Source organism: Saccostrea echinata, unplaced genomic scaffold, assembly GCF_033153115.1.
Source record: "Saccostrea echinata isolate AGI-Se365-2 ecotype Australia unplaced genomic scaffold, CSIRO_AGI_Sech_v1 ptg000065l, whole genome shotgun sequence".
NCBI lineage: Eukaryota > Metazoa > Mollusca > Bivalvia > Ostreida > Ostreidae > Saccostrea > Saccostrea echinata.
This window is the reverse complement of record NW_026889814.1, coordinates 474983-493735: the sequence shown is the minus strand read 5'-3', so window position 1 is coordinate 493735 and position 18753 is coordinate 474983. Positions and strand designations below refer to the sequence as shown.

Sequence of the window (18753 nt, the reverse complement as noted above, 5' to 3'; positions counted from 1 at the left end):
TCGAGACACACCTTCTACCTAAGATGCATAAACTGGCCAAGTTTGATGATTCTAAGTCTTATAGTTTTCTAGTTATGAGCCGGACAGGATTTTTCCATATTAGGTCATAGCATCTTAATTAAAGGTCAGAACGACCTACTTTTAGTGCACGACACACCTTCTACGCAAGAAGTATCAGCTGACAAAGTTTGATAATCCTAGGCCTAATAGTATTAAAGTTATGAGCCGGACACGAGAAAAGCTAACAGACAGACAGATGGACAGACGGACGTATAAAAATTATATCAGGATCGTTTCAAAAGTAGAAAGTTTCGAAAGTAGAAAAAAAAGTTGATGAGGATAAGTGACAAACAAGACCGCTGGTTTTATCTGAATAAATTAAGTCAACATACATAGTACCTATAGAAGAGAAATGAGCTTGAAAGTATTAAATCTTCAATGAGGCAAAAAGTGTTCATTGTAAAAAATTTAAAATTTTAACAATATTTAATTTCTTTTAATTCTCACACATGAATGATTCTATGTCACTTTGTTTATGTGGTTTATTTTGTTTTAAACATTACTGTACAAAGTACAGGTGTCACTTTCCTCTGACAGCTCTTAGCAGTATTCTATCTCCATTTTCTATTTTATTGTTCTAAATTTATTCTTGAATAAATAAGAATTACTCTGGATAAAAGTCATTAAGTTCATAAAACATGGATTTAAAAAAAGGATGTTCACCTCAAACTTTTTTTTACCAAAGAAAAAAGAAAAAAAAATATTTGTCCCCTACCAGTGTTGACTAGTATATTATCATGGCACATCTAAATGCCACTTGCAAAGCAGTGATAAGTATTATCTAGAAAAATTTAGATTGATTGATTGTTTGTTGTTTAATGTCCCTCTCAAGAATTTTTCACTCATATGGAGAGGCCACCACTTGCCGGTGGAGGGCTACAAATTTTGACCTATACTCAGCACTCAGGGCCATTGAGCAGTGAGGGATCTTTTTCGTGCCAGCACCTACTGCGACACAGAACCTTGGTTTACAGGGTCTCATCCGAAGGACAGGTCTCCACGTCCCGCAGTGGGATTCAAATCTGTGACGTAAGGATCAACTCCTTACTCCGCGACTCTATAGCAGACGCTCTAACCACTGCGCCATGCAGGCAAAAAATTTAGAAAATCATTTTGTAAAAAAAAAAAAAAAAAAAAAAAAAAAAAAAAAAAAATTCCCTACCTACCTACCCTAATTTTTTTTGGAGGTGTAACCGGAACCACACATATTTTTTTGTTTGGCCTTATGGTAATGGGATCTGGAGAAGTGATACATTCTGAATATGTTAAATTGCAATTTTGACATATTCCATATTATTCATCTTCTGTTTTTATGTTTATTTTATTTTTAAATTTTGTATAAGATTGAATGAATTAGAGAAATAAAAAAAACCTTTTATAACTTTGTATTTCCCAGTTTTTCTCAATATTTTCCAGTTTAGAGAAAATCTATAGTATTTTCTGGGATGGTAAATACTGGTATTTACCAATGGTAATTCCCACCACTGGTATTTCCAAGCCAACCCTGATCCTCCATGCATCTCTGATTAAAATAGGGCATAGGAGTGCTTGAAAAGAAATCTGCATCAAAAACTTTAACCTGGGATGCTGATGCCGAGGGTATTACATAAGCTCCCCTAACTTTGTTGAGGTGAGCTAAAAATGTTCATGCAGTTGAACAGCTCTCATCAATATAAATATATAATAAATAAAACATTTGTAGAGCACCCTATACAATAACTAGAAATATGTCCATAGGACATGAATGCCCCGCCGAGGGTATATTAGTAATGCAACATTTTAACACAAATTGAGAAAAGTGAGGTCAAGGTCAAAGGAAAGGTAAAGGTCAAAAAACATTGATGCAGTTGAATAGCTCTCATCGGTATGTATCAGCATATGAAGTTTGACACTAATTTAAGAAAAGTGAGGTCAAGGTCAGAGGAAAGGTCAAGGTCAAAAAATGTTGATGCAGTTGAAAAGGTTACATCAGTATGTATAAGCATATGAAGTTTGATGAAAATATCATGAATGGTTTCTTTAAAAATGAGCTAAACACTAATTTAAGAAAAGTGAGGTCAAGGTCAAAGAAAAGGTCAAGGTCAAAATATATTGATGCAGTTGAATAGCTCTTATTGGTATGTATCACCATATGAAGTTTGACACTAATTTAAGAAAAGTGAGGTCAAGGTCAGAGGAAAGGTCAAGGTCAAAAAATGTTGATGCAGTTGAAAAGGTTACATCAGTATGTATCAGGATATGAAGTTTGTTAAAAATATCTTGAATGGTTTCATTAAAACTGAGCTTAACACTAATTTAAGGAAAGTGAGGTCGAGGTCAAAAGAAAGGTCAAGGTCAAAAAAATGTTGATGCAATTGAATAGCATACATCAGTATGTATCAACATATGAAGTTTGATTACACTATCTTGAATGGTATCTTTAAAACTGAGCTAAACACCAATTTAAGAAAAGTGAGGTCAAGGTCAAAAGTAAGGTCAAGGTCAAAAATTGTTGATGCAGTTGAATAGCTTACATCAGTATGTATCAACATATGAAGTTTGATTACACTTTCTTGAATGGTATCTTTAAAACTGAGATAAACACTAATTTAAGAAAAATGAGGTCAAGGTCAAAAGAAAGGTCAAGGTCAAAAAATGTTGATGCAGTTGAATAGCTTACGTCAGTAGGTATCAACATATGAAGTTTCATTACACTATCTTGAATGGTATCTTTAAAACTGAGCTAAACACTAATTTAAGAAAAGTGAGGTCAAGGTCAAAGGAAAGGTCAAGGTCAAAAAATGTTGATGCAGTTGCATAGCCCTCATCAATATCTATCAGCATATGAAGTTTGATAAAAATATCTTGGATAGTTTCTTTGAAACTGAGCTTTGAACAGAGCTAAACGCAAAGTGTGACGGAAGGACAGTAGGACGGAAGGACGGAAGACGGACATGACAAACACTATATGCCCCGGCCATATTCATGGCGGGGCATAAAAATCACTCTAAGGGGCTTAACAATAAGATTATACTAAAAGCAAATAATAGTCCCAAGGGCCTTAACGGTCACCAGAATATAAAAGAACAATTAAAAGGATTCATAGAGTATAAAATTAACTGATAGATGAAGCTTTGTTGCCCAAAAGCAGGAGAAGTTGGATGATCAGGATCAATGAAATAATTAGTCTAGTATTGAGTAACAACTCATAAATTAAGCTCTAATATGTCCCCCATTTAGATTTAGATTTAATTTGATCTAATTTGTTTCCTATAAGTTTCATTTTCTATTATGGCCCCACTCTACCCCCGGAGGTCATGATTTGAACAATCTTGAATTTACACTATCTGCAGATGCTTCTGTATTAAAATGACTAATCATGGTATTTTTGTTCTTGAGATGAAGATTTTTAATGATCTTTCCTGCACATTCCTAACCAAAACTTTGATCACCTGTTGTGTCCCCTTCCTACCCAATACGGTCATGTCATAATTTAAACAAATTTGAATCTATATTTCCAGAGGATGCTTCCATATATATATGACAAATCATGGCTCTGCTATTCTTGAGAAGATTATAAAAGATTTTTTCTATGTATTCATATGTAAATCTTTACGCAAGTCCATTGTTGCCCCACCCTACCCCCGTGGGTCATGATTTGAACAAAGTTGAATCTACACTACCTAAGGATGTTTCCACATAAATTTCATCTTTCTTGGCCCAGTGGTTCTGGACAAGAAGATTTTTTAAAGATGCCATTAATTTTTCACTTATTTCTTATTATCTCCCCTTGGAAAGAGGTGTAGCCCTTCATCTGAAAAAAAATTGAATCCACATCACCCAAGGATACTTTGTGACAAGTTTGGATAAAATTGGCCCCGTGATTTTTGAGAAAAAGTCGATAATGCAGGGATGTGCAATTAGCATCGCCCGACGCCCGGGGCTATCATTTTTTGGGGTCGGGCTAGTAGTTTTCTGAACGGAGGTAGCCCCTTGGGCTAGTAAAAATTAAAACTACCAATGCAAAACATGAAAATCACTATCGGTGTTTTCACTCATTTTTTGCATTAAATTCCCAACCAATGAAAAATTTCCAGGCAGCATGCTCCTCTAGTTCATAAATCTCCATAATCTTATCCATTTTGCAGTACTACCTGACATACTTCCAAAAACGATCGTTTTTTTCTAATCCGAATTTCCTCCATTCCTCTGTTTATAGTAAATACATGCAGATATCTCATTAAATTATTTACGAACACTCAATCAAATGAAAGATAAATGTTATGTGCTTTACACATAATATATTTGTGAGAATTAAACTTTGATTTTAAAAAGAATGACATTTTCAACAATAAACTATTTTTTCAATATTAGTTGTTATTCCCCCTACATTTGGGCCTGTAACTTTTTACTTAGGGCTAGTAACTTTATTGCTGCCACTAGCCCGTGGGCTAGTGCTTAATTTCTGTAATTGCACACCCCTGAAAATTATATGCGTGATGCACACCCTCACAACGATGGACAAAAACAGATAACAATAGGTCACTGTAGTGACTCAGGTGTCCTATGAAAGAAAGATGCATAAGAATGCAGAAACATACAAGAACAAGAGGCCCAGGGGCCACATCGCTCACCTGAGCACTATGGCTAGGAAAAAGCAGAAATCAGTTCAGTCTTGAAAGGTTGAAAAGTTTAATATAAAAGTGGTTTGGGGGGGGGGGGGGGGGGTCATGAATTGAACAAATTTGAATCTACATTATCTGAGGATGCTTCCATTTAAATATGACCAATCATGGCTTTGCTGTTCCTGAGTAGAAGATTTTTAAAGATTTAACCTACGTATTCCTATGTAAAACTTTCATCACCCATTGTGACCCCACTCGACCTACAGGGGTCATGTTTTAACAAACTTGAATGTACACTATCTAAGAATGCTTCCATATAAATACGACCAATTATGGCTTTGCTGTTCTTAAAAAACAGTTTTTTTTTAAAGGTTTTTACTATGTGTCTTACGTAAAACTTTGATCGCCCATTGTGGCCCCACCCGACCCCAGGGGGTCATGATTTGAACAAACTTGAATCTACACTACCTGAGGATGCTTCCATGTAAATATGACCAATCATGGCTTTGTTGTTCTTGTGAAAAAGATTTTTACAGATTTTTCCTATGTATTCTTATTTAAAATTTGGATCGCCCATTGTGGCTCCACCCTTCCCCCTGGGGGTCATGATTTGAACAAACTTGAATCTACACTACCTGAGGATGCTTCCATATAAATATAACCATTCATGGCTTTGCTGTTCTTGAGAAGAAGATTTTTACAGATTTTTCCTATGTATTCTTATTTAAAATTTGGATCGCCCATTGTGGCTCCACCCTTCCCCCTGGGGGTCATGATTGGAACAAACTTGAATCTACACTACCTGAGGATGCTTCCAAATAAATATAACCATTCATGGCTTTGCTGTTCTTGAGAAGAAGATTTTTAAACAATTTTCCTATATATTCCTATGTAAAACTTTGATCGCCCATTGTGGCCCCACCCTACCCCCAGGGGTCATGATTTGAACAAACTTGAATCTACACTACCTGAGGATGCTTCCACATAAATATGACCGATCATGGCTTTGCTGTTCCTGAGAAGAAGATTTTTAAAGATTTTTCCTATATATTCCTATGTAAAACTTTGATCGCCCATTGTGGCCCCACCCTACCCCCCAGGGGTCATGATTTGAACAAACTTGAATTCTACACTATCTGAGGATGCTTCCATATAAATATGACTGATCATGGCTTTGCTGTTCTTGAGAAGAAGATTTTTAAAGAGTTTTCCTATATATTCCTATGTAAAGCTTTGATCGCCCATTGTGGCCCCACCCTATCCCCGGGGGTCATGATTTGAACAAACTTGAATCTACACTACCTGAGGATGCTTCCATATAAATATGACCAATCATGGCTTTGCTGTTCTTGAGAAGAAGATTTTTAAAGAGTTTTCCTATATATTTCTATGTAAAACTTTGATCGCCCATTGTGGCCCCACGCTACCCCCGGGGGTCATGATTTGAACAAACTTGAATCTACACTATCTGAGGATACTTCCATATAAATATGACCAATCATGGCTTTGCTGTTCTTGAGAAGAAGATTTTTAGAGAGTTTTCCTATATATTCCTATGTAAAGCTTTGATCGCCCATTGTGGCCCCACCCTATCCCCGGGGGTCATGATTTGAACAAACTTGAATCTACACTACCTGAGGATGCTTCCATATAAATATGACCAATCATGGCTTTGCTGTTCTTGAGAAGAAGATTTTTAAAGAATTTTCCTATATATTCCTATGTAAAACTTTGATCGCCCATTGTGGCCCCACGCTACCCCCGGGGGTCATGATTTGAACAAACTTGAATCTACACTACCTGAGGATGCTTCCATATAAGTTTCATATTTTCAAGCACAGTTCTTGAGAAGAAGATTTTTAAATGATGCCATTAATTTTTCATGAATTCATGATTATCTCCCCTTCCACATGAGTTTCATCTTTCCTGGCCCTCTGGTTCTTGAGAAGATTTTTAAAAGATGCTATTAATTTTTCACTAATTCTTTATTATCTCCGCCACGCCCTCTTTCAAGCTTGAAAGAGGGCGTGGCCCTTCATTTGAACAAACTTGAACCCCCTTCACCAAAGGATACTCTGTGCCAAGTTTGGTTGAAATTGGCCCAGTAGTTCTGGAGAAGAAGATGAAATTGTGAAAAGTTTACAACGACAACGACAACAACGCCGCCGCCGCCGACAGACAACAGACAAATTTTGATCAGAAAAGCTCACTTGAGCCTTCGGCTCAGGTGAGCTAAAAAGCAGTTAAACAAGAGGCCCATGGGCTACACTGCTCACTTGAGCATTTGGCTAGGGAATGGTATCAACCTATTCCTAAAAGAGGGGGGGGGGGCACGATTTGAACAAACTTGAACCACACTAACTGAGGATGCTACCATATTTCTTTGACCAGCCAAGGGCATCATGGAAACAACCCCTGCGAGATGAAATTCATAATTTCAGGAACTTTGATGAATCGTTCATGAAAATTCATGATGTATTCATGACTGGTTCATGACTGGTTCATAAAGATGGTTCATGAATTTTATTCATGAATATATTCATAAAATGTAGTTCATGAACAAATGATGAATATATATGAATATAGGTAATTTTCAGTTTAAAAACAGAAAAAAACGTTTAGTTCAAGGTAATGAATGTTCATGAATTTTCATGAAGACTTAATTGACACAAGCGATTGCCAGAAAACACTCATAACTCCCATAATACAACTTTTGCATGCAAATGCAGTGTTGAACAAGCCCATGGTATAATCAGGTCCAGTCCAAAGACTATTTCTACCTACGTAGCTATTAATAGTAATTAATGCAAAATTGTTAATTTACGACGTAATCAATTTGTGGCCAAAATTTTGTTGTATTCATCATCAGTGTGACTGCATTTAGAAATTTGGTACTCACCATGTTGCGCCATTCAGCCGTTTGCCCACAAAATGCAGGTAATGCAAAAAGTAGGTAGAAATAGCTACTTTGGGTAGGTTTAAATACCTACGTAGCTATTAGTTAATAGACTTTGTACTGGACCTGATAATTTTTCATTTATCTACTATCTAAAAAATATAAATCATGAAATCTGTATACATTTCGTGTTTTGATTATAATTAAACAAACACTGCATCATGATAGCCAGCAATTTTTTTTTTATTAAATTACCTATGTTCCTTTATTATTTTAATTAACCAGTTACATTGAAAATGTGCTTTAAATAATCTTATTTTTCACGACGCAACGTACTTTGTTCGACCGAATTTTCTCTAATGTCAAAATTAAAGCAAGCTGTGAGAAACTGAAACAATTAAGAAAAAACTTCGTAATCTTCGTTAAAACACGTACGTCATATATTTATTTACAACTAAAAAATTATATGTCTTATCCGTACTGTACCGTACTATTCGTAGGTCGAAACGTTAAACGCTTTATCCCCATACAAAAATATTGATGTAGTTAAAAAGTCATACTTTTTCCATGCATCGTGTCTAAATGATACAACACAGATTGCATGGTTGTGAAGTATCTATGACATGATCCACATTCGTATTTTTTTCGTCTATTCTCCCATACGTCTTCATAGTTGTTGTCCTCCCGTTCCCTCGTCCGCCATATTTGTTATGATAATACGAAACGAAGACGCTCATTGATGACATAAAAATTTTCTTTGATTTCATTAATTGATAAAAATTATATTCATTCTTAAAATTTAATTCCAGTGAAAAAATATTCAGATAGTTTTTGTTATTTTTTTTAAATAAAAATATTGGGAATTCGAAACTATATCCTAGCTCTGCCTTACATTTTTAAGAACCCAAGTTTCCATTGGTCAAGACAAAAGGCGCAAACTTGAAACGCGCAAGACGTTGGAAATGTGAATGATAGAGTAGGAGGATCGATGTTAAAGTATTATAATTAGTGTAGTCATTCTTTGTCAGCCTCTTAAGGAAATATCAGAATACGAAGAAGGAAGAATATATATATTCAGAGGATAAATCTACTTTGCAGCCATAACTTCAGAGATTAGTGGTGAGTTACAAAAAACGGTAGGCAATCACTGATTTAATCATTTAATCAGATATCTGTCGGTAGATGTTACTCTATTTGTTAAATTATTATGCCTTTTCTTAAATGAAGACTTTGCCAAACTTTGCTTTGAGTGGGGATCCAACCAAAGTAACATACATTAATTATAGATAAGCTAGTTTATCAAAAAATTCATAGGCCTATTGACCTACAACATGACAGCCGAGGGAAATAAGCAAACTTCCTCTCAGACTGCTCTATGGAAGAACTGCTAGCCCTTCTAGATCTGCTTATGATGCATAAAACTAAAATTAATAAAACTTGCAAGAAAAATATGTTTTTTTCTGTATCTTTAGCTAATGGCAGGGAAGGGGATAAAACCTAATTTTGGTAAATTTACAATAAGAATTCAAACTTTTTAAATTTAGAGTATGATTTTTTTTTGAAAGGGGGGGGGTGGGTGGGTGGGGTTCCTGACCACTTTTACACTTGTAATCTAATGGTGCTTTAATTGATTAGATAAGGCACATACAAAGTGTTTTGACCCAAGACTGGATGCTAATAAGAGTTGTGTAAAATGAAAATTCTAAGTTAAAAGTCATATAATTGTTTTATTGTAAATTTCTAGATGACAAGGAACATCTTGAGAAAATAAAAGAAGGAACTGGAGAACTTAACCATACATTTCAGGATGCATCAGTACGTATGAAAAGTTTCTTTTAAAGTGTAAGCCAAACAGTTCAGCTCTCTTAAGTTAATCTATTAGAATAATTATACTTTCACAAATTAAAATGATTACACAGACACAAATAGTCTATCATTGAAAATGAAATATTTTTTTTCTAAATAGCATCCTGTTCGAGCAAATATTTTCAAGGCAAACAAATTTGCTCCTTAAAAAAAGCACCAGCTTCATCATCTGATTCAGCAACAGAAAGGCAGTCACCACCTGCCACATCACTAAATACTACAGGTAAATCAAGCAGGTTAATGCAATAGTAACCTTTGAACTGTTTGCAGCATCTCTCTGCACTTACCTTTTTAATATCTTTTTTTTTTTAAGGGAAAAAAAATCTTATTTTTGTTATAAATTGCCTGAAAATTTCTTTTAATTCTGTTTTAATAGGACACTTTCTTCAGAAAGTGACACTGAAGATTTAAACCATAAATTTAGGTCCAGGGAATCTTTAGACAAAGACAAATTAGTACTTTTCATATTTAATTATGTTATAGTGTTTAAGCCATGATAAACTTTTAAGAATCATTGTTTTAATATTGGATGACCTGTAGTCCTAGGTAAATTTATGATCCCCTTTGCAGTTTCCCCTTTGCAGTTTCGTTTGCAACTTTATGTCAATCTGTTTTGGTAAATGTAACTTTTTAGCATTACACACCAAAAGTTGCTTTTAATACTACACTTTTCAGCTAAATAAAGAGTATACTATATATTTATAGATGAATTTTTTTAGGTGAATGTTCTTGGCAAACTTCATTATAATACCATGTTCAAGTGTAAAAATGTTAAAGTTTAAGATTTGTTGATTCTCATTAGTTAAGAAATGTAACAGAAATCTTCATGGACATTTTCAGAAAATCTTTGTTCTTGTAGGGAAAAGGGAAGCAGTTCATAAGCAATGTTGATGTGTTGAGATCAGAAGATAAGAAACTCTGCAAAAAAATCTGGGCTCTTGAAAAAACAAAAAGAAAGAAATGAAAATATGAATGATATTCGATCAAAGGATCCGAATGATGAAATTCTGGAAATTCCAAATGGAGAACCAAGAAGAATCTTGGAATTGACCATTTCTGCTCGAAAACGCTTGAAAGCCCTCAAAGCTGTTGCCCTATTGCTAAACAGACTTTTCTCCTACACTGGAATTAAAAACTGTTCCATTTCTGGCGAAAAAAAAAAAAACTTTGAATTATGCTGAGGAAGGACCCCGCCCTCCTCTTGACCAAGTAAGGTTTAGGATTCTACAAAGAGTCGTGTTTGAAATTTTTCATAATTTTACCAGGAATAAACTACATGTACACGAGAAATTCAAAACATTCAAAAAGTTGCAAGTAAGTGGTAAGGCAATTGTAAAGCCTTCAATTCTATGAAAATGTGTTGCCATTTGAATGCTGTTTTTTTTTAATTGTTATTAAAAGAAGAGGGAGCTCAAATTCAGCTAATATCAGTTCTTTATGTCTGTCTGTAAACAGTGTTTCAAGATACTTCAACTCTTTCTAGTTTGTCACTTTAAATATTAAATAAGAGTAAAATAAGATATACATGTATATATAATTATGGATATCAACTTATCAGAGTTGTTTACTTTAAAAAAAAAAAAAACATTTAAAGACATTTTGTTGCCATTGTTGGAAAACAAACAGAAATTTTGTGAAATCTTTCAAGATGCTGTATTATAAAATATCTTCTTTTACAGTTTTTTGCTTGATTAGACTTCTTGCATTTTCATGAATAAAAGTGAATAGTACAATTGCATTTTTGTATACAAATAAGCAAGAATATTCATGAATAGTTCATGAATTTTATTCATTCATGAACATTCCTGAATAAATTTTAAAAATTATTCATGAACAGTTCATGAAGATGCAATGAACTTATTATTGGACAATTCTTAAAATGATGAATCTTCATGAATATGACTCTTCATGAATTATTCATGAAAAAATATATTCATGAATATTCATCAACTTTCTTTCATGAATAAAAATTCATGATTTGAAAATGTCCAATAATAAGTTCATAGGATCTTCATGAACATTTCATGAATATTTCATGAATAAAATTCATGAATAATTCAAGGAAAATCATGAATTATTCATGATCATCTCGCAGGGGAAGTTATTTTTTAAATAATTTGTTTAAGTTATTAAATGTCATTATTTTGGGCTATCTTTCCCTGATTATGCTTTTCTTCAGTAACTTATTCCCATTATTGATACTTTACTATTCATTATTTTAAACTTACTGGTATCTGAAAAGCTTTATCCATGCTGTACTTGGGTTATTAAGTAGATGGAAAGGGTTCATGACAGTAAAAGTAATCTATCTTTAAGATTTAAAAAGTTGAAATTCAACAAATCATAACTTATTTCAGTTATTTAAACCTTAACCAACCTCACTTTAGAACTCTTGCACAAAAATCTACAGCTTTGCACAAAAAATTTAAGACATAGAGATTGTACAGTAATATCCAAGGATTTTAGGAAAATTAGTCTCACTGTTGGCAAAATTGGCGGAAGTTGTGTAATTGACCTCTGAAAAATCATGAAATGGAATTATTTTTCCGTGAAAAATATCATGATATTTTGATAAATAATTATATCATCATATCTGCTCAGGAGATATGAAGTCTGTTGAGCCTATTAAAAGAAGTACATATATTTACAACTTTCTCAGCCTTACATCATCTTAAATCAGCAGCAAACTCAAAATATTGATGTTTTTTGGCAAAATTGATTGGCATTCTACGTTTTAAGAATTAACTCAAATGAGTTATTTCTTTGTTTAGTAATAAATAAGTGAAGTAACCTAAAAAAATAACTTGATTCCATCATGCCCCTGACTGTTGACAAATCATGGCTTAGAAGATTTTCAAAAGATATTTTTTCCCTATAAGTTTTATCTTCTATTGTGGCCCCACCCTACCCACAGAGGTCATAATTTGAACAAACTTGAAATGACACTACCTGAGGACGCTTTCATATAGATATGACCAATCATGACTTTGCTGTTCTTGAGAAGAGGATTTTTACAGATTTTTGTTTAGTACCTCTATGTCAACCCTATGTAAACCTTTGATCGTCGATTGGATTTTATTTAATAAATCAAAGTTTCATGAAGCATCTTGATATCAGATATGGTCATTGGTCAGGTCTGATTTTTCAAAAAAAAAAAAAAGAAGAGTTTTTTTGCTTTCTCTAATGCTGTACAGTTTCTTGTTTATAAAACTTTTATAATTATAACTTCAGTTTTATGCACCCCCCCCCCCTTTTTGGAAAAAAAAACTACCTACCTACCTACTCATATCTAAAATGAGAGTCTATGAACCTAATCATTTTTTTATATGAAATTTAGATTTTTGGGGGCCTACAAACCAATACAGATTTTGCAATTGACTACTTATATTTTGACCAAATTAAGAAACCAGTTAACGAGTTATCCATTGCCATCCTTAATATATTTTGAAACCATTTCATTTCTGTTTTCATGAATATGTAACACCATGTAAATTTGTAACAAGAAACAAGATAGATATATACTTACAAAGTTGTTAAACCAAAAGCCTGCAGCACTTTTTCAAACAAAACCTGATATTTTAATTCCGATACAACTCCACCAGGCTTAATTTGTGAAATTATGGAAGCTATGCAGCGGTTTATTTCTGTCAATTTCCCTAAAAACCTGCAAGAATAACAAAAATTACATATAAGAAGCTCTTATGGTATCTAATTTTCTAACCTTAAATATCTTTCAAGTATAAAACTAGAACTTCCAAAAGGGACAAATACCTCCCACTGGGTTTTTCAGAGAAGGTACCAAATCACTTATGTTTTCTGGATCTAAGAGGTGTTCACAATTTGCGTAAACATTTAGAGTGAAATATAATTACTCATTATATATTTTTAATGAATGAAACAATGGTGCAGCTTAATGAAACATCAATACTAATAATTACATTGTATTTTATTACATTGAAAAAACAAATTGCAGTCGTCATCTTTGTGAGACATGACACTCTGCAAATTGATTGTTGAAAAAAAAATCATTATATTTAATCATACAAAATCAAATTAATCTTGATAACTTTATATCAAATTCATTTTAAAAACAAAAGGCTGGTCATCCAGTTACTATGTATTTTGACAGACATAAATTACAATTAAGAGAGATAGAGAACAGAGATCTTTAGTTCTTCTGCCCAATTCCCAGAAGATATAGATAACACCTGCTTGATCAGAGATGCCCTAACAGCAACCCACACTGAACTCATTAATTTGTCTTTAATTGGATGCATGTCCACTCATTAATCCCAAGGGACAAATAGATTTATGCTAACTGCTTTGTAAATGCACTGTGTACAATAGAAAAGGCATATCTATGTCACTGACTGTTCAAAACAAAGAATTTTTTCTTTTAATTTGTTACAAAACTTTATATAATAAAAAAAAACTGTGTAATGTTGTTGCAACATTTTTCAATAAGGTTACTGTATGACACTTGGATTTGTAGGGATTATCTATCAAAAAACTTTTTTTCATACTTGATTTTATTTTTAGCTTTAAGGATGCTCTAAACACTGCATACTAAAGAGTTCTACTTGAAGGGTAGTTTTATGCAGTTAGAGTGATCTGCCCTTAGAAGAAAGAAAGAAAAAAATGGTTGTTTACAGTTAATTACAGAATTTGTAATAAATTTAAATATTCTTAGCATTATATTAAACCCAAAATTGTAATTGAATTCATCATTTCCATTAATATTCCCAATCTAAGTAAACAACAGTGATTTCTGTTCACGAATAGTCCATTGTCTTTGAACATTTTTCCTGCGGAAATAAGGCAGGTACCCTATGTTGAAAATGAACTAAATAATCTCAGTATGCACACCTTTGTATGATATATTTTTCTCCAAGTCCAAAAAGTACTTTTTGTTAGTGTTTAGAGCTTCCTTAACAACTGGCAGTTCTAGATTCTATGTCTCAAACCTACATAAACCCAAAATGACTGTCAATAAAAATGAAAAAAATAAACCACCTGTAAAATGCAGAAAAATTATCCAATAATGATGAAAATAGCAGGTGCACACTTTCATATGGTGCATAATAAGTTTACAAATTTTCAGACAAATCTATGAAATAGTCTCTGAGAACAGGACCGGACAAAAATATGTAATAACAAGAGGCCCATGGGCCACAACGCTCACCTGAGTAATTTTGGCCTTACTGTTTTTCAACTGATTCCCCCCCCCCCCCTTGTAGTACTTATTGTGGCCCCGCCCTACCCCCAGGGATCATGATTTGAACATTTAGAATCTACATTACCCAAGAATGCTTCCACATAAGTTTCAGCTTTTCTGGCCCAGTGGTTCTTAAGAAGAAGATTTTACTACATGTACATATTTTAATGTAAAACTTGGATTCTCTATTGTGGCCCCACCCTACCCCCGGGGGTCATGATTTGAACAATTTAGAATCTATACTACCCCAGGATGTTTCTACATAAGTTTTAGCTTTTCTGGCCCAGTGGTTCTTGAGAAGAAGATTTTTAAAGATTTTTTCTACATATTTCAATGTAAAACTTGGATTCCCTATTGTGGCCTTGACCTACCCCCGGGGGTCATGATTTGAACAATTTAGAATCTATACTACCCCAGGATGTTTCTACATAAGTTTCAGCTTTTCTGGTCCAGTAGTTCTTGAGAAGAAGATTTTTTAAAAAATTTTTCTACATATTTCAATGTAAAACTTGGATTCCTCATTGTGGCCCCGCCCTACCCCCGGGGGTCATGATTTGAACAATTTAGAATCTACACTACCCCAGGATGTTTCTACATAAGTTTCAGCTTTTCTGGCCCAGTGGTTCTTGAGAAGAAGATTTTTAAAGATTTTTTCTACATATTTCAATGTAAAACTTGGATTCCCTATCCTGGCCCCACCCTACCCCCGGGGGTCATGATTTGAACAATTTAGAATCTACACTACCCAAAGATCTTTCTACATAAGTTTCAGCTTTTCTGACCCAGTAGTTCTTGAGAAGAAGATTTTTAAAATTTTTTTCTACATATTTCAATGTAAAACTTGGATTCCCTATTGTGGCCCCGCCCTACCCCTGGGGGTCATGATTTGAACAATTTAAAATCTACACTTCCCCAGGATGCTTCCACATAAGTTTCAGCCTTTCTGGCCAAGTGGTTCTTGAGAAGAAGATTTTTTAATGACCCCACCCATTTTTTGTCTTTTCTTGCTTATCTCCCCTTTGAAGGGGGCTTGGCCCTTCATTTTAACAATTTAAACTCCCTTTCACCTAAGGATGCTTTGTACCAAGTTTGGTTAAAATTGGCCCGGTGGTTCTTGAGAAGAAGTTGAAAATGTGTAAAGTTTACAGACGGACGGATGGAGGGACGACAGGTGATCAGAATAGCTCACTTGAACTTTAAGCTCAGGTGAGCTAAAAATGAAAAAAAAAAAACACCTGTAAAATGCAGAAAAATTATCTAATTATGATGAAAATACCAGGTGCACACCTTCATATGGTGAATAATAAGTGTACAAAGTTTCAGACAAATCCATGCAATAGTCTCCGAGAACAGGTCTGGAAAAAATCTCGTCTACAGACAGACCGACAGACAGATGGACATGGTGATTCCAATATACCTCCCTAAACTTCTTTTGCGCAGTGATTGGGAAGGGCTTGCGCCACGCGCCATAGTCGCATTGAGGTGAAAATTGGCGCATTAAATCAACCATTGGTGGCGCAAAAGTGTGCATTCAAATTTTAGTGATGTTAGTTGGAAATATATTGCATACGACTTTCTTGCTTGTTTTACTTTCTTTTTAAAATCAGTCATTTTAATACAACAAATCTCATAGGTTAAAACCTGGCCAAAACTGCTTCCTGTTACATGAACAACAAAGGTACATTACCTACTCATTTCCAATGTTTGATTGAAATTTTGACGTTATTTATCCAAAATGCAAGAAAATTATATTGTTTCCGAGTTCCTTTAAATGTGTTACACTGCTTACGTGAAAAATAAAATTTGGTTAATGAAGAAACGTGTTTCTTTTCGTATTTGACATTTGTTTGTCATTTTGTTTTTTCTTAAAATGGCCCATCAGAATATACAGATGGCCCATACATTTTCAGAATGGCCCATTAAAAACTTTGACAGTTGCGCCATTGTCCCATTGACCTCGATGTCCTTCCCAATCACTGCTTTTGCGGGGGTATAATAATCTGATATCAATTTAATTAAAGCATTTTAGAGTAAAAAAGGATTTATTAGGCAATATTAAAAAATATTTGTTTCCAGTAACATGCCCAAAAATATAAGGGTAAGTATAGGTAGGCCATAATTTTTTTTGACATTTCCTGACAAGCAAAAAAAAAAGACGTTTTTATTGATGGGGCACAAGCACACATTATCTATGTTTACTATAGTAATCTATATATCGGCAAAATTATTGGGGGGGGCACAGCCCCCCTGTGCCCCCCCCCGGTTTCTACGGCCATGTTTGTTGCCCAAAAGCAAGAGAAACTAGTTTTAATTGTAATGGGGACTGACATTACAGATGTTCCCCAAATGCTCCCCAACTCGCTTTTGGTGAATTTTTCCCTATAAGATTCATTCTATCAAGTAATTACTAGTCTGAATCTATCAAGTATACTAGCTAGTCTTTTCACTTACTTCACGTGCGCTTACGAGTATGCATGTGCATGCATACCATATGTCATTTTGTCTACACTATTAATATATATTTATATTCTAAGTATCAAAGCATTTTATCAAAAAATATAAAAATTATGGCTATACCAAATGTGTTGGTCGTTTTATGCATTTCACACGTGCAAGTGCATGCATGCACATGAAAACCATGTCAATCTTGTTTACACTATTAATGTATCTTTATATTCTCAGTATCAAAGGACTCATAATATAATGTAAAAGTTACAGTGATATAAAGTTTATTAGTCATTTAACAAATTGTGCGCACATGCATGATGATCATGTCGTGTTCTTTAAACTATTAACAAAACAAAAACAGAAGATTCGAATAACATTGAGATTATGAATAGGTATGTAACCGACAACAAGAAAGCATGTCATTATTTATAAAAAGTTATATACTGTCCGGAATTACCCAGATATACCCTACCCCCCTAGACTTTGTTTGTGTGGGGATATCTTCAATATGATGGATTTTAGTCTCAACCCTGACTGATGATCATGGTCTGTGTGCACCAAAATTTTACCGCACCAGACCTTTTGTATAGAGGACTCAGTTGGTCAGAACTGTCTTAAATAGTTTGACTGCCGAACTCTTGATATATAATAAAATTTCATGAAAAGAAATTAACCCCATAATTTTTGCATAAGCAGCAGGTGTAATAAATCCCATCATTTTAGCATGAACACAAGATACCGAGTTATTTTTTTAAAACAAAATAATTCATTTCAGTGTCAGACTTACACACCTCTTTCTCCCCGTTTTCTCCCAAGACCTTACCATTTTGAAACCAGGGGCTCTCTTAAAATGTCGTTCTCTTGGGTTTGAACGCGCGTTCTCCATTGAACCTCTGGCGCAAAAGCTTTTTCAACAGGTATATCTTCTAAAGAATCGTAATTAGCCTCTAAATCACAAGCTTTGAGACAACTTTCAACTTCAAGATAGTCCTCTTTAAACAAATTAAATAAACGCCATTGATTTAAGATTATTTCAAAGATGTCACATTGTCTATATCTGACCCCCAGTTTGTCGACAAAATGACAGTCCCATGCAGAAGTACACTTTGGAAACTCGTTCGAACTTCCAGAACCATCAGAGTCAGATGTTATTTCGCATGAGCTTTCAGACGTGTCAATCACACCAACTACTGTAACAGACTCGGGAGTAGTTTCACGACTAGCACCACTAGTACTCTCCATTATCACAATATGGCGTGGACAAGGCCTAGTTCATTCGCACCCAAGATTGTTCGCACACCCTATATTTATTTTAGGAAAAATTATTGAATATCTTTGACATACCTTTGATAAAAAGTGAAGTTGCTATTTTTCCTAAAATAAAATAAAACTCGTATATGAGGACACATATATGTCAAAAGCAAACAAATACCAACACCGCACATCTATAAGAATGCGGGACAGTTCGCCCCAACAGACCATTGTGCTGAGACGTTTCGCTTCAAGACGATTCGCACCAGATTTACCCAATAATTTCCTTATCCTAGCTTTAATTATCCCTTGCTACTAGTAATGATTTCCTTTTTACTGACTTTGTATTATTTTTAATTATTTTAATAACCATTCCATATATTACTATTTTTGTATATATTGTCTTTGTTCAA

General features: G+C 34.1%; 1 protein-coding gene across 1 annotated transcript in view; it reads right to left on the bottom strand.

Annotated features, from left to right (window-relative positions):
- Window positions 1-18331, bottom strand: part of LOC133176044 (uncharacterized) — an 86427-nt gene extending 68096 nt beyond the window's left edge. The window contains exons 1-2 of the mRNA XM_061311214.1: window positions 17913-18331; window positions 12953-13090 (exon numbers count right to left, since the gene is read on the bottom strand). Coding sequence (XP_061167198.1) covers window positions 12953-13090; window positions 17913-18331 — 557 coding nt within the window. The remainder of the gene's footprint in view (window positions 1-12952; window positions 13091-17912) is intronic.
- Between the last annotated feature and the right edge of the window lie 422 nt (window positions 18332-18753).